Genomic DNA, 15,732 nt, shown 5'->3' with positions numbered 1-15,732 from the left:
TAAACCAGTCTCTTTAATGAATATAGACACACCTCTACAGCATACTGGCAAATAGAATGCAATGAATCATCAAAAAGATTATACAGGGCCAGCCAAATAGCTCGAAAAACTGGCTGTCTACATGCAGAAGACTGGATCTACACCCATATATCTCACCATGTGCTAAACTAAAATCAAAATGGGTCAAATAACTAACTGTTAAAGAAGAAACACTTAAACTTCTGGCAGGCAAAATAAACTCTTGAAGTAACTCTTGAAGTCATAGATAGGTGTAGGCAAAGACTTTGTGAACAGAATCCCAGTTGCGCAGGAAATAGTACCAAGAGTCAACAGATTGGGATCACATTAAATTAAAAAGCCTTTATATAGAAAAAGAAATCAAAGTGAAAAGACAACCTATAGGATGGCAAAACCATTTTACCAACTATTTTCAGACAAGACTGGTAACTAGAATATGTAAAGAACTCAAAAGAATTAGACCCCTCAACTAAAAGATCCATCAAAAAAACTGGGCACGTGAAATAAACAGACACTCCATAGAAGCCCAAATTTTTAATAAATACATGAAGAAATGCTTAATATTGCTGACCATTAGAGAAACATAAATTAAAACAAAACTGAGGCTGGTCATAATTGACTAGTTGTATTCTCAGCACGGGGAAGATAGAGGCAAGAGAGTACTATGAGTTTAAATTTGAGGCCAGCATGGGCTACATAGGAAATTCAAGGTCAGATTAAATTTACATAGTGAAATCCTGTCTCCAAAAGGAGAAAAAAAAACCACAATGAAATAACATTGATATTCCATTTTATCATACAGAAAGAATGACCATCATCTAGAAATCAAATAAGTGCTTGCGAGGTTTCAAGGAACCTTCTACACTGTTGGGGGGAATGTAAACTAGTACAGCCGCAATGGAAATCAATATGGAGATTTCCTCAAAAAATAGAAGTAGAAATTCCATTTGACCCAGCTATTCCCTTTCTGGTATGTTCCCAAAAGAGTTAAAGACACCATATTACAGCAATACATACATTCCTATGTTTATAGTACCATAATTTCTAATAGATAAATCTGGAGAGTGGCCTCCATGTTCATCAAAAGATGAGTGGATAAAGATAATGTTGCACTTATACACAACAGAGTACTATTCTGCCATAATGAAAGATAAACATGAGTCATTAGTAGGAAAATGAATGTACCTTGACACCATAATGTTAAGTGCAATAAATGAGACACACAGGCTTAAGATATTGGGCTTCTCTTATATGAAAATCTCAAACTATAAATAAAGAGCAAACTAAAAGATAATAAGAAGTGGGCAGATAAATCTTTCTCCAATGGGAAGGTGATCAAAATATGGAAAGGAGGCAGGAGAGGGAAAGAAAATGAAAAAGGGAATTAAGATGTGTTATGTATATGTACCAGCTCCACATAAAAATGTAAACTTTACTGTAAACATGAACTAACAAAAATTTTTAAATAATTAAATAAAACAGGAAAGTAGACAGGGGATGGAAATAACTTTTGGCTGGCAGATAGTGGCTCAAGTCTCCCCTTAGAAACTGGTGTTTTTATTAATTTTGTATGGTATATCCATAAACAATCAGAGCACTTGTCAGTGGCTGGTTTAACTTACTGAGTGCTTTAAACCAGTAGAATGACAGGCAAATTCTTTATGTGGAGAAAACTTAAATGTAATTATTTTAAATAAGCAAGTATTCAACATCCCTGTTGTCCTGCTGGAGTGTGTTTATTGGATGTTTGAAAACTAACTTGTTAATTGACTAATGAAATCATCACTTCCCAACTACTCAATCATAGTGAGCTTTCCATCTAATGATAGGTTACATATGATTAGTTAAAATAGAATGTGCCATAGGCAGAAGTTCCTGAGACAGAGTTTTTATTGGGGTGGATATTTTGCAATATGATCCTGAGCTTGCTTATGAATAATCTGGGTGTTAGCAAGTCCCCCACCATGAACTTCCAGGTACTTTCTTATCTAGGGATGTACTTCCAGAGGTGGATAGTTGTACAGAGGTATATGTAGAGGTTAAAAACTAATAATAGCCACTCCAAATTCCACTTATTATATTAAGGAAATATCTTCACAGTACTACTTGCTTTTTTCTTGTTTACATTTTTTAAAATTAGGAATTGAGCTAATCTGTGAAAAAGACATTGATCTGGCAGCCCAAGTGCAAGAGCTACTGGAGTTTCTCCATGAGAAGCAGCATGAATTGGAGCTCAATGCAGAGCAGACCCACAAGCGACTAGAGCAGTGTCTCCAACTGCGGCACCTCCAAGCTGAGGTCAAACAGGTGAGCCTGGCCTACTGCCTGTTCCTGCTATGAGTAAGATACCCACAGCCACACCACAGGTGTACTCTTTCAGTATCCACACCTTGGAAATAGGTAAGGTAAGGTTGAGTTGTGTTACTACTTGAGGCAAGCCACTTTAACAAATAGATTTAATGGTGCAAGAGCTCAAACTATAAATGTGCTTTCTCTCACATGACAATCTAGGGAGATCATTCCAGAGCTTTCCCAGATTATTCTGTTATTGATTCTATTCTAGAACTTCTTCCCTATGATTGATTGTCTCATATTTTCTATCAGAAACACAATTTATTTTTATCAATAAACATTCAGGCTTTATTTTTTATTTATTTATTTATTTGTGTGTGTGTGTGTGTGTGTGTGTGTGTGTGTGTGGCCAGCTCAGCCCACCAGGGGGCAGGGCTGGCTGGCATATGGTGCTGGGGAATTGAACCGCGGTCTCTGTGCTCTAAGCTCAGCTTGTTCTAGGTAGGTGCTTTAGACCACTGAGCCATCCCACCAGCCCAACATTCAGGCTTTAAAGCAGGTTGATTAATTTGTGTCACTTGTATTGGCACTATATAGTTGGTAGTCATTAATCAGTAGCAGTTGTCATCACCGTTTCCAATGTATGTGTGAGTCTTAAAAGAACCATTTCTTTTCATTTTAAAGTTGATTTTAAACAGAAAGAAGGAATTCTTATATGCATGAGGCATCATACCAAGTATTTTACTAGAAGACACACTCAGATCTCCAGGAATATACACCTATTGACCAATAGCACATTTGTCAATATTACTGTTATGAGAAGACCCAGTGGTAATTATTGTAAACATAATGATTGGAGGATTTTTTTTTACAACATCAGCTTGAAGAAATGAATGTACAATAATTATTCTATTTCTATGTGCCCTTTCTCCCTACCCTTAAGCACTCACTCAAGAAGATACTGATTCCTTTAGCACAGAAGAACCCACATGTTTAGAGGGGTCACCAACAATAAGGAGAAAACACAATGTCAGCCTACATGATCTACAGTGACCTCCCATCAGGGCAAGTGCCACACTGTTCAACTGTAGTGATTGCTGCTGTCAGCTTCATACAGTCCTAAGCAACCCTACCACCCTGCTCCACGGAGCCCAACCCAAACTATCCCAAGTGAAAAATATCTTCCACTTTTAAACCCCTTCCTGTGTTCAGTGTCTGTCAGTGCTTTTAGGTATAAATGTATTGATTTAGCACAAGGAACAAAACTATATTTTATTTAACTAAGGCTCAGTCACTTAGATTTCAGGATGTCTCTTGCTAATTCCTATGTCATAGTTATTACATTGCTATTTGTTACATCAGTCAAAATTATCTTTCCCACTCCCCTTCTCTCCCCATCAGTTCCTAACAAGAGTCCAGGCACATTCCCTGCTGAAAGTCTATGTCCAGGGCAGATGAACTCACTGAGGCCCACAAGAGGGCAGATCACAGAGCTGCCATCCCAGTGTTTTCTGTTTAATTACACTAGGATCATGCCTGAGTCTCTAGACAGACATGTTATTCATGAAATCATAGCAGGCCAAAAGCAGTAGTAATATGTATACAGATTCTGAACTTTTAGTAATAACTATATTACTTTCTGCTCATAGAGAAGCACTTTCTCATTTATGATCTCATTTTAATAGAACAGGCCCATGGAGGAAGAGAAATATTGTGCTTATTTTATAAATGAGGAAACTGAGCTACCATAGGATTAATGATCTCCAAGGCCTCTTGAATAGTTAGCTGAAAGTTGAACCCAGGCCTCCTAAGTCCAAGATTTACCTCTACAAGGCCCCACATCCACCAACCATCCCAGAAGCAATGGAGAAAAGCCCACAACCAAAACAGTCTTGAGTTTTACCTGTCCTTACCAGCACTGTAGATGAAAAGACATCCTACAGAAAGAGTGGCACCTGCCTGAGGTAAGCCAGGCTGTGGAAGGTTATCAGTCTTTCTGTGCTTTCATGCCTAGTACAGAAAATAACAAAAATAATTACATGAACATACAGATAACAGAAAAATCATTCCTATTTCACTTAGAAATGAAATATACAGTTTTCCTTTTTTACCTTGTTTTTACTTATTTTTTTACTCCAGCATCAAAAGATTTTATTTCCTAATCATGTTTTTATCAGCTGATATTAAATGAAAAATTTTCGTTGTTGAGATATACATTCTATATAAGTTGGGGCCTGAGATGATCATAGATAGTTTGTCAAGTAGTTCACTAGACTGTCTATACATAAATGAACCTTGTTTGACTAAAAATCTGCATATATTCCATTCATAGTTTCATTAGTTGGAGAACTAAAGAATTCTTCTATTAGGGTGGGGAAGTGCCTTCTCCCTAGCATGGCAGAGATGACACACAGTGGGATTGTAGTTCCAAACTATACAAAATTGTTCCAGTCCAACTCTGAAGAAACCTACAAAAGCCTTTGAAAAAGACAGTGGCCTTTCAAGGAGCCAAGGGACTGCTGCATGGTTAAACCATCATGCCTCATTAGACAGCCTTGTTTTCCATGTCAGGGTAGGTTCTTTCTTTTAGATTGGACTGATTCAGTTTTAGAGAAGGCATTTGTGTTTGATGGAGATTGGTGGAGCAAGAAATATTGATTTGGAAGCTGTTGACACTCGGGAAAAGGGAGTTAATTTAGATGTCAGTATTGATCAGTGAAGCTAAATTTAGCTACTGACTTCAGAGTTTCTCTTGAATATACTCTCAAAAAAAAAAAAGAAAAGAAAAGAAAGCTATCTTAATTGAGATGCCATCAGTGCAGACCGAAAGGGAGAGAACAGTAATGTGTTGTGATGTAGCTCTGTTGTTAGAACTCATAGATTAAAAGTTTGGATTTGACCATGTGACCCTCATAACCTTAAGTGTAGCTATACTGAAATTATATATGAAACTGAAATTTTAGAGTCACAATGCACACAATAAGCTGAAAACTACCTTTAAATGTTCAGAACAAATGAAATTGATGAATGTAATAGATTTTTATCTGAGGGATAACATAGGACCTTATATCTAAGTTATTCTCCACATCTCTGGCAAAAACCTGGACCTTGAAGAGCAATGTCTCCCCTGATTACACAACATGGTCCAGGTCCTTAGACCACCCACAAGCCCCTCAGATTACTTCCAGGCCTCACAGAATTCTTTGTTTCTAGGAACGTTGCTATTCAGGTAAAGATGACCTTGCATCTGTTAAATAATTCAGGAAGATTTTTTAAAAGAAGACTAAATGGGCATAAAACTAAGAGAATTCCTATATGTATTTTTGCAGAGCAGTATATTTAATGAAAAAAAAACTAAAATGAATTTATAAGTTATTGGATTGCTGCTTTGGGCTAAATGCTGGTTAAAATTTACATGTAATCAAGACAGACATTTAAAACAAAGGAAAAAAGATTAGCCTGGCCTTATGCTTCAATGGAGAGGACTGTGTTTAGTTCTGGTAACTGTGTAAGAATTTAAAGTTGGGGCAGATCCAGAAGGGGGCAACCAATATGTGTATGTATCAGCTCCCCACGGTGAATATATTCACTATGTATTGCAAACATGTACTACTGTAATGCCATGAAGGGTTAATATGTACAATCTAATGGATCATGAATTTTAGTAGTAAGGAACTCTAGAATTATGATAGGCTCCTTGATACCACCTGAGGAGCTGAGAATTTTTTCTGTGGCAAAAGTTTCAAAAATGCCTGTGACAGGTCATCTCCAGTAGTAGTTCTTAGAGTCAGTTGCTTTAAGTGCAACCCCATAGCTTTATTATAGATGTGACCTTAAGGATATGTGACCTCAAGTCATGTGCAAGCAGCCTCCGCAGACACATGATCGCAAGGCCTAGCCTGGCCAGCTCACATGGCATTATTGTGTGTGGACATTCATGTCCAGTTACCCCAATCCACTCTCCCAATATTAGCTTGTCTGAGCCTCCTTGGCATGAGGAAATAATAGGTAGCAATTTTAGTCTAATCTCAGGCCGAGCTGAACTGTTGGCCTAGCTCTAAGTAGCAGTATTACACCAATCTCTCATTTCTATCTACCCCATTTTCTCTGTAACCCTAAGGGTCCAGGGGATGTCTTTAAAATTTGAAAGAAGTATGGAATGTTAAAGTAGGAAATGATCTTTTAAAAAATCTCTCCCATTAGGCAAATCATCACCTCAGATAACCGATCTATATAAAATGTTAATTTTATGATTTGAAAAATATGTACATTATTTCAAGTTTTCTTTACCCTTTGCTTTAGGCAAGTAAATGTTCACATTTTACAGATGAGAAAACTAAGCTTTAGATTAAATAACACTTTAAAATCACACAGTTTGAGATCAGTATAATTTCCATATTTATTTACAATATTTCTTCTACTACCTAGCACACATTTGAATGTTCATAGCATAATAACAAGTATGACAACAAGAAAGATAAAATATCTTAGTAACATAAAATCATACTAAAAGATTGTTGGTGATCAAGGTATAGAGTGCTTAACAACAATCTTAAGAAACTACATTGGATCAGAATATGCCAGTAAGAAAAAAAAAAAGAATATGCCAGTAAGTACGTTCAAATTATTCAATAGAGCTTAATATATCTATTTTTTTTTCTAATTGGGAAGAGTATAATGAAAAATCACATTACTCAGCTTTCCACCAAACTGAAAATCACAGTGAACACCAATACTAACACCAACAGCATTGTCATCATCAAGCTTTACATCTTTAAATATGTTGCATTAACTCTGCAATGCAGAAAGGAAATGTATAATTATCCATATTTTTACAGAAAACTGAAATTTAGAAAGGCTAAATGACTTTTACCTGATAGATAACAAAGTCTGTATTTTTACTTCAAATTTTATGTTCTGTCTATACTTTGCTAGTTTTACTTCTAGCATTAACTTGTTCCTGAGGATCAGTGTCATCATGGATTAAAACTGTGGATCTAAGTGCATTTAAAAATGCATGCATTGTTATCTTCCAGAAAAACAAGTATTTAGTACTTCAAAGAACTAGAATGCTTTTATAAGCAGCATTTGGGAAATAAAATAAAAATAAAGATACGGAATGAATTGATTAAAAAAAAGTAGGAACTGCACCATATTGTATTTCTAAATAGAACACTGGTAAAAGGTAGCCCCTGCACCACAGCTATAACTGATGTTTCCAGTTGGCTTGAGAAAGTAGTCTAGTAAGACTCAGGGGCCCAGACAGAGCATTGATTTGTGATGCATGTGGAGAAAGTGTTTTTCTGACACCCTTAAAAGAATCTCCAAACTAAGTGTCATGCAGTGAAACATGGTACAAGGACATAGTTCAAGATGTATATAATGAGTTCTATTTTCCAAAGAGAGGAAACATTTAGGCATTCGATCTATGAATGCACATACCCAAACTTGCAGGCAGTTTTTCAAAATCATTAGCACCTCTAGCCAGCCAGCCACAGTCCCCCAGGGACAAAGGTTTCACACATACATGCCAAGCAGTTGCTTTATGAAACTAATTGCTTCACAGAGTGGTGTCTTAGCTATGTTCTGACAGACTGGTCATGAATTAACTCTCAATCCAAATAACCCAGCTCCAGCAGGATTTATGCCCAAGTGTTATCTACACAAAATAAGAGATCAGTCATTTTCTTCTCCAATGATGAAGTTTGAAAGATGCCTGTGAGAGTTGAGGCAGGAGAGAAGGTTTAGTGTTTTTCAGCTGTTCAACATGAGGTTGAGGGGAGCAGAAAATCTGAAAGCAAATCTGAAACAGATCATGGTGTCTTCTCCTTTAGCATGAAGTAACAGATGGATGGAATTTACTGATACTGAAATTTCAGAATAACTTTTATTTCCTCACCAAGCAAAAACTCAGCTGCCTAGAAATGAAGACCATGTTTTGGTGACCAGACAAACATGGTAGAGCCTAATCCTTCCAGATGGATTATTTTTGCTTATTTTATTAGCAGATAAGTGCCACATCTGTGTATAACCTAGGACTATCTAGACAGTGTTCGGTGTTTCTCTTCCTGTCCTAAAATTCCCCAACTAAGTTTTCTTACCCCCAGTACCACTGACAAAGGTCATCAAGAAGTTATATCTAACTTATACATAGCTACTAAATTATTTGATTGTAATTCACTCCCCTTTTTTTGATGATCCACTATCTGAGTTTTTGTGCGATTTTGCTTCTTTTCTTTCTATGTCCTGCTTCCTTTGGATTGTATCAAAAGCTCAAGTCCATCTACTCTTAGTTGGTCTGTAAGGTGTAGGAGGTTGGGCCCACTGCCCAGGCATAACTGGGTATTCTCCATTTCTAAACAGTGCTGCACTCTACCCACTGTATGGAATGTGCTAGGTACCATCTGAGATTAAGATATGACCAATAGATTATCCCAGTTATCAGGAATTTTACAATCTGAGAGGGAATGAGATGTAGGTTGAAATGACTGAAGGAGATGGTTTGTGGTGATTGCCCTCAAATTGGTACCTACTAAAGAGTATGGTTGTTTTTGATGAGGATATTATTTCCAACAGGAGTGATTAGATGCAGAAGATTCCAAGAAGTTACTGCTACTTGAACTGGGCCTTTCAAAAAGAAAATATCAACAGTTAATATTTATTTATTTACTTATTTACTTATACCATTGTATTTACTTAGACATATATTAAAAACAATTAGATGAAGTCATGCTTAATTAAGTGGGTGAGGAAGTTGGGACCAAAGGCTGATGGGGGAAGAGATAATATATGGAGCCAGGAATAAAGTTGGCATGTAAAATCAGCTCCTTATGGCAAAGGTAATAGAAAGATTAGGGTGATGGTCATTTAAAACCCTAGCAAGGCATAGTAGTCCTTGCTTGTCATTCCAGCTACCCAGGAGACTGCAGCAAGAGGACTGCAAATTTGAGGCCACCTGGGCTACATAGTTAGACACCATCTCAACAACAAAAAGACAATTTGGGCTTTTCTTTTTTCATTTTGAGACAAGGTGTAACTGTGTAGTTTAGACTGGCATGGAACTCACTATGTATCCCAGGCTGGCCTTGAACTCACAACACTTATCCTTCTTTAGCCTTCTTAGTGCTGGGATTGTAGGCATGTGCCACCACACCTGGCACCAGCAATTTTTTTTAAATGTTTTTGAGACAGGTTCTCACTATGTTGCCTAGGCTGGATTCCAACCTTTGATCTTCCTACTTTAGCCTCCCAGGTTGTAGGGATTACAGGGATACACCACCATACCTCATACAAGATCTTTCTTTTAGAGAGCCTTCTGACTGAAGCACCACTCAGAAAAGGTAACAACTCCCAGGAAAGCTGCTGAAGTCCACTTACCTCTGTGCTTGTCCAAATGCCCTAGGTCCTGGGATGGATCCGCAATGGAGAGTCCATGCTCAATGCTAGCCTGGTCAATGCCAGCTCTTTGTCAGAGGCAGAGCAGCTACAGCGGGAGCACGAGCAGTTCCAACTGGCCATCGAGGTAACACCCCAGACTGGCTGCACTGTCTTCTGTCACCATTTTGTTCTGTACTTTAGGTGGGGAAATTCTTGAGATGTGAGCATTGCTTTACATGCTGGAGCCCTCACTCCTTGTGAAATGGCCCTAGAGCCTCCCCACCCCTATTCATGAATGGGGAAGCACATGCAGGGGCACACTTCCCCAAGAAAGCCTGCTATCACAAGTCAGCTGTTCATACTACAGATGAGACTTTGTGGTTCTTTGGTACCTTCTGCTTCTAAGGAGCTTTTACACAGAATGGACTATGTGCCAGGTGTAAAATGTAGGGCTATAAGGTTAGAAGTTACTTCTAATTGAAGATCACCTAAAACTGAAAATAAATAATTGGTATCTTATTTTTAAAAATGTAGTTGATAGGTGAAGGTCTGCCTTTTAACCCATTTATGCCAAAGATTAAATTTTTTTTTAGTTTTTGCATGAAATTCCTGTTATGTAGAAAAATTCAAGAACCAAGAATTTGAAGAGAAAATATTGTATTATGTTTCATTGTTATGGATGTTCCAAATCTGAATCATAGACATTAAAGGGTTAACAAAGACCATGAGCTTCAGAGTAGTTTGCTCTAGTTTGCCTCACTGACAGTAATTGTTCTGATAGAAATGAGATTTCAAAAATCATAGGCTGGGGAGATAGCTCAGCAGTCTAAGCACCTGCCTGGCAAGCACAACGACCCAGGTTTGATCCCTGGTACCTCATGCCATGCTGACTCCAGAACCCCAGGCATGCCAGGTGCTCCAGGCTAGCCACTGAAACCATGCGTTGTAGGGCATGCCTGTAATCCCAGTGCTGGGGAGGCTAGACGGGAGAATCACTATGAGTCTAAGCTGTGTAGTGAGACCCTGGACCAAATAAATGATTTTTAAGATAGCAACTGCAACTAGAAATTTACCAAACAGAACCTTTAAAGCCTAAAATAAAACTTCATTTATGATAACCTAATATATATAAATGCTGTCTTGCTTTAAATAACACCTTTAATTATCTTTTCTGCTGCTAGGGCATTGTCCTTCCCTAAGAGACTTAAGTTGATTGCTTTACAGCGGTGTGAGAGAAATAGTAGGAAATGGGACAAGGGAGCTATATTAAAAATAAAATAAGTTCAGTGCCAGTGGGAAAAGAGACAGAGCAAAAACTTCAATTACTCATTACTTGTGGTTCAGTGTAGAACTTAGCCCATTTCTAAGTATATAAAAACTGAAAACATGTTGTTTTCTTTTAAAAAGTTATTGTTAGTGAGAATTTTGTATAAGCCAAAATAATAAAATTTGCGTGTCCATAAATGTCTTTTAATAGTTATCCAACTGATTGTTAATGATATTAAACTTAATGCTGATCGAATTCAACTATTTAATTGTATTGAAACCACCTTTTATGCATAAAATTAAGTTAACATGAAAGACATGTTCCCAGAAGATACTTGATACATTCTTAGGAACCATTACTGGTCCTAGAAGTACTATGTAGGATTTTTAAGATTTAAAAATAAACTATGTTGCTTGCATATTTTGAGCAAATCATTCTAAGAAGGAATTAACCAGGGGACAGAAATTTTATTATCATCAGCTCTATTGAAGCCTATTGATACATCAAAATATGATAGTATTAGGATGTATTATTATAAAAGAAAAATCAGGATGGGATTATCATCAGGCACACAATTCTTAAGGTCCTGTATATAAAGACAGCTATGAGTATTTTGACAGTCAGACCAGCTATGAGAAGAGCTTATCAGAGATAAGACATGTTGCATTTGGCCATTCTCCTGCTTATTTAACTTTTTTGGTGGTGGTGGCGGAGATCAAACTCAGGACCTTGTGCTTGCCAGGCATGTACTTATTCCACTTAAATGTATCTCCAGCCTGCTTATTTATCTTGAATGAAAAGGTTTACATTGCCCAATCAGGTGACTACAATTCCAGTCCCTTAATGTAATGTTTGGTAAGTAAGATCAAGTGCACAGCATGCTTGACTATCTCAGTGAGCTGGCAGGAGAACGTGAACAAATACTTTCTTAATGCTATTGAAATGACCAAATCCCACATGGATATATATATATATATATATATATATATATATATATATATATATCATACTAATTTCTAATGAGATGCCACTCTTATAGCATAAAGGCATAGAGACTCGTTAAGCATAATCCTTTCCTAATCAATGCTGGGTTTCTATATAGGTACAAGCCAATCAAATATTCTTGGAATTGATGGTGAGATAAAGGTGTTTCTAGCTTGGTGTCTGTAGTCTCAGGAAGGCATGACAGAGCAGACAAAAGCACTGGAAGATATTGGGTATGGGAGGAAGCAGGATCTACAGCATGTTAGAATAACAAGGAGAGTAGAACCTCTTTGAACATATGCTCCTTCTCCAGAGGGCCTGTACTGCTCTTTAAGTATAGATCAGATAGTGCATCAGAAGGGAAATACTCCAGAGAGGACATGAGCAACTTTAAAAGGAGTACAGATAGTCTAGTTTGACTTATCTATTTGGATGGTGTTATGGAGGGCTTTATATGATTGTTTATAGGGAACAGAATTTGTCTTCTTGAACCCTAAAAAAGAACCCTAAGTTCCATCAGAAAAAATGAAAGAGCCAGTGCTGGAATAATGATATTATCTATTGTGTAAACGTTTAAAAGTGAAGGAAGGAATTACTGGCAACCACGGCAGAAAAATACACACATACCAGAACTATACTGAAACACCAAAATATCTGCTAACCCTAGCTTGAGTGGCTGCATCAGATTGAAGGCTTTGATCTTCCCAAAGAAAGTCAAAATGTTTACCTGAATCAGCCTTGACTTTAGGCAGACTTCCCCAGAGTCATTCAGAACGTAAGCAGTGAACATTAGACAGCACAGCTTTACCAAGCAACCCTAGATGATTATCTCTTGTTAGTATCCAGGATAAATCAGATTTGTCTTCAGAGCCTATGAACTTCATAGAGAGAAGCTGAGTTTTAAAACCTATTTTTATTTGAAATCTTCCTTGGCATTTTAAATATAAATATTATGCCAAAAAGTAGGTAAAACTGGTCAATATATTCAATTAATTCCCCCCAATTTTCTCCTGTGTACTTCTACTAAACAGTAATGCCCTTAACAATCCATGTCTTAGTATATGTGCTGCCGAAGCGAGCACAATCCATGTCTTAAAGTTATAACACTCGATAGGATTAGATAATATGAAATAGAAATAAATGCAAAATAATGACTTTAGTTCAGCGAAGCAAAGATTATGCCATGTTAGTAAGACTTTATCACTCAGAAAAATAAAGGGGGAAGGAGTTCTTAGGGCTGTCAGATAATGTGTTTCAGATTAAGAAAGAATTTATTACATAGCATAAATTAGAAGAAAATCCAGGCTACTGCTCCACTCTGAGAGTAAAAGACATAATAACGGTTTATGATGACTGTTACATGCTGGTTTTGTATATTGATAAAAGACTAGATAGTTACAGTAATTACTTGTTTATCTGGTAACCCTTCCTCCAAAGGAGAATTCTTCTAACCCTGGAGATAAAATGATATGGTGCTAGCTAGTGGAAAGAAAATAGGTCTGAAACTAGGTCAAACCTCAGTCTTCTTCTTTTGTTTTTCTGAAATTTTATACTAAATATTTATTCATATTTATATGTCTGCCTGTAGAATGGATACATACATAATAAAACTTCATAGTTTATTTCAAACTTCAGTTTTATTCCAGGTTTCATTACTTCCTTGGTTATAGATTTTTGTTTAAGTCATTTAGCCAAATGAATACTAGTTTCTTAATCTGAGCTGGAGAAAAGAATATCCACTTTGTAGTTATGTTGGGAGAGCTAGAAAATATATGCATGAGTACAGGGCCTAGCACAGAGTGTTCCCTTGGATGAATGACAGCTGTTTAAATGACTTTTGAAACTGTTCTTGCCTTGAGTTTCACAGTCTAAGTAACAGGGTTGAGCCAAGCATTAGGTGAGTGACAGAGGGGAACAAAAGAGTAGTTTCCAGTGAGTCTCAAGCCTTCCAAAAACCCCTTGTTGAAGGGGGGCAGACTTAAGGAGAGTATCAATGAAAAGCTGGGACACAGAAAGCCCAGGCATTCACCAAAGACAGAAGGAAGGATGGTGGCAAAGGGAAGAACATGCATGGTGTGCTCTCAAATGGTTTATGAAAAAAAGCAGTAGGTAATAATGTTACAGAATTGGAGGTAATTTTAATGTCAGCCTTGAATTTTGGACTTACTTTCATAGCAATGAGGGAAAACACTCCAAGCTTTTGAATTGACAGAAGGGAGTGATATTTAAAGCATAAAATCAGAATTTTGAATTTGGAAAGGATGTTAGAAATCATCTAGTAGAAGCACTTCCTACTGTAGAAAATTAAGTGAACATGTAAAATAATGAAGGAGAAGAGGATGAGTTAGAAGTGTAACTCAAAGATAGAGCATGCTGCTCTACCTTAGCTTGCTTGCGACCCTCAGTTCTGTTCCCAACATCCATAAATGAATGAACAAATAAATGAACAAAGTGGGTCCCTGAGTACCCATTAGTTTACTTCTTCTAGCTGCACTCAACAATTAGGAGGTGAATGCTGATGCTGATATGTTATTCAGGACAAAGAACTGACCGTGAGAAGGCAAGGACCTGAAGGGGCCTGGGTTGCTGGAGGAAGTTCCACTAGTGGAGCTACTACCAACTCAGGAGAAAATGGAAAAAAGCCAAATGATGGTTGATAGACTGGCAAAAAATAGAAGTGTGTAGACTGCAGTCCTGCTGTCAGGACAAAGGGCAGATTGCTGTGGATCCACAAGTGTGGTGAAAAGGAGAGATTGTACTGAGACAGGGAATGCTGAGTGGACTAAAACAATCTCAGCACTGAGAACAGTCTCAGCCCTGCCCAAGCAGGGCAGAAATGATTTCTGGAGTAAGGTCCTGGGCTTCTAACTATCCCTCTTCATTGCCAGATCAGCTATTCTTTCCTAAAAATACAAAGGCCAAATTAGTACTGCACTGTTAGGCTGGAGTTATCCCAGCAGTTGAGGTGGCAATGCTGTTAGCTCCTTCAGGTCAGTTGGGCTCTGATAGTCTCATGTAGATCATCCACATCAGTCTTAGGAATCCTATTTGAAATCCTATGTGATTCTCTTCCTATTACCTATTCCCTCAGCCTGGTCTCCCCACCTCCTGCAGTTAATGTGAACTCAGAGAAGACAAAGCACATTTGTTCAAAATCAGAAAGCATTGAAAAATAAGTTATGATAAATATGCACTAAAATAAAATGTAAATATCATGTATTCAGTGACTTAGCTACTGTCTGCCCTACTCCTTTGGTGATGTAACTAAGGGAGGATAGGAGAGGTTACTCTTTAGTTTATTAATCTGCCAAATTTATTCCTTCTATTGGAATCTTTTTAAACTGTTTATTGTTTTAAATGTTTGCACTATTGTTTGAGATTTACATAGTTTTTGTAATATGCTATGTGTAATCTGTAAAATGCATCAGTAGTCTCTGAAAATGTAGTGATATTTTTATGTTTGGCTTGAAAATGAAAGTTAACTAATTAACCAATAAAAGAGCAGACTTACACACAGCCTCAGTTTCTCTACCATGAAAATTGAGATGCCTTTAAATTCCAGAGAGATGCAAGCAGAAAGTAAGGAATGGGGGCAGGAGTTAGAGTTATGAGATATTAGTTGATGAAAGTGTATGATATTCTTGTTTAAAAGATGCTGTAGAACAATAATGTATTAATCATCTTGGTGAAATGGATCAGTCATTTAAAGCTCTTTAACTTTTCTGCATCTTTCCACTCACGCCTCACTCCACCCCCTCCCATACCACGCCTGGGTTGTTCCCACGGACCTCGCT

At 37.3% G+C, this 15,732-nt stretch overlaps 1 protein-coding gene across 11 annotated transcripts in view; it reads left to right on the top strand.

Annotated features, from left to right (window-relative positions):
- Kalrn (kalirin RhoGEF kinase) overlaps positions 1–15,732 on the top strand; it is a 733,834-nt gene that overhangs the window by 459,532 nt on the left and 258,570 nt on the right. For all 11 annotated transcript variants that reach the window (XM_023702250.1, XM_023702249.1, XM_023702247.1 and 8 more), the window contains exons 15-16: positions 2,159–2,325; positions 9,713–9,832. In XM_023702250.1, the coding sequence (XP_023558018.1) occupies positions 2,159–2,325; positions 9,713–9,832 (287 nt within the window). The remainder of the gene's footprint in view (positions 1–2,158; positions 2,326–9,712; positions 9,833–15,732) is intronic.

The sequence above is a fragment of the Octodon degus genome, unplaced genomic scaffold (genome assembly GCF_000260255.1).
Source record: "Octodon degus isolate 3935 unplaced genomic scaffold, OctDeg1.0 scaffold00147, whole genome shotgun sequence".
In the NCBI taxonomy this organism is placed as follows: domain Eukaryota; kingdom Metazoa; phylum Chordata; class Mammalia; order Rodentia; family Octodontidae; genus Octodon; species Octodon degus.
This window is presented reverse-complemented; position numbering and strand designations above follow the sequence as displayed.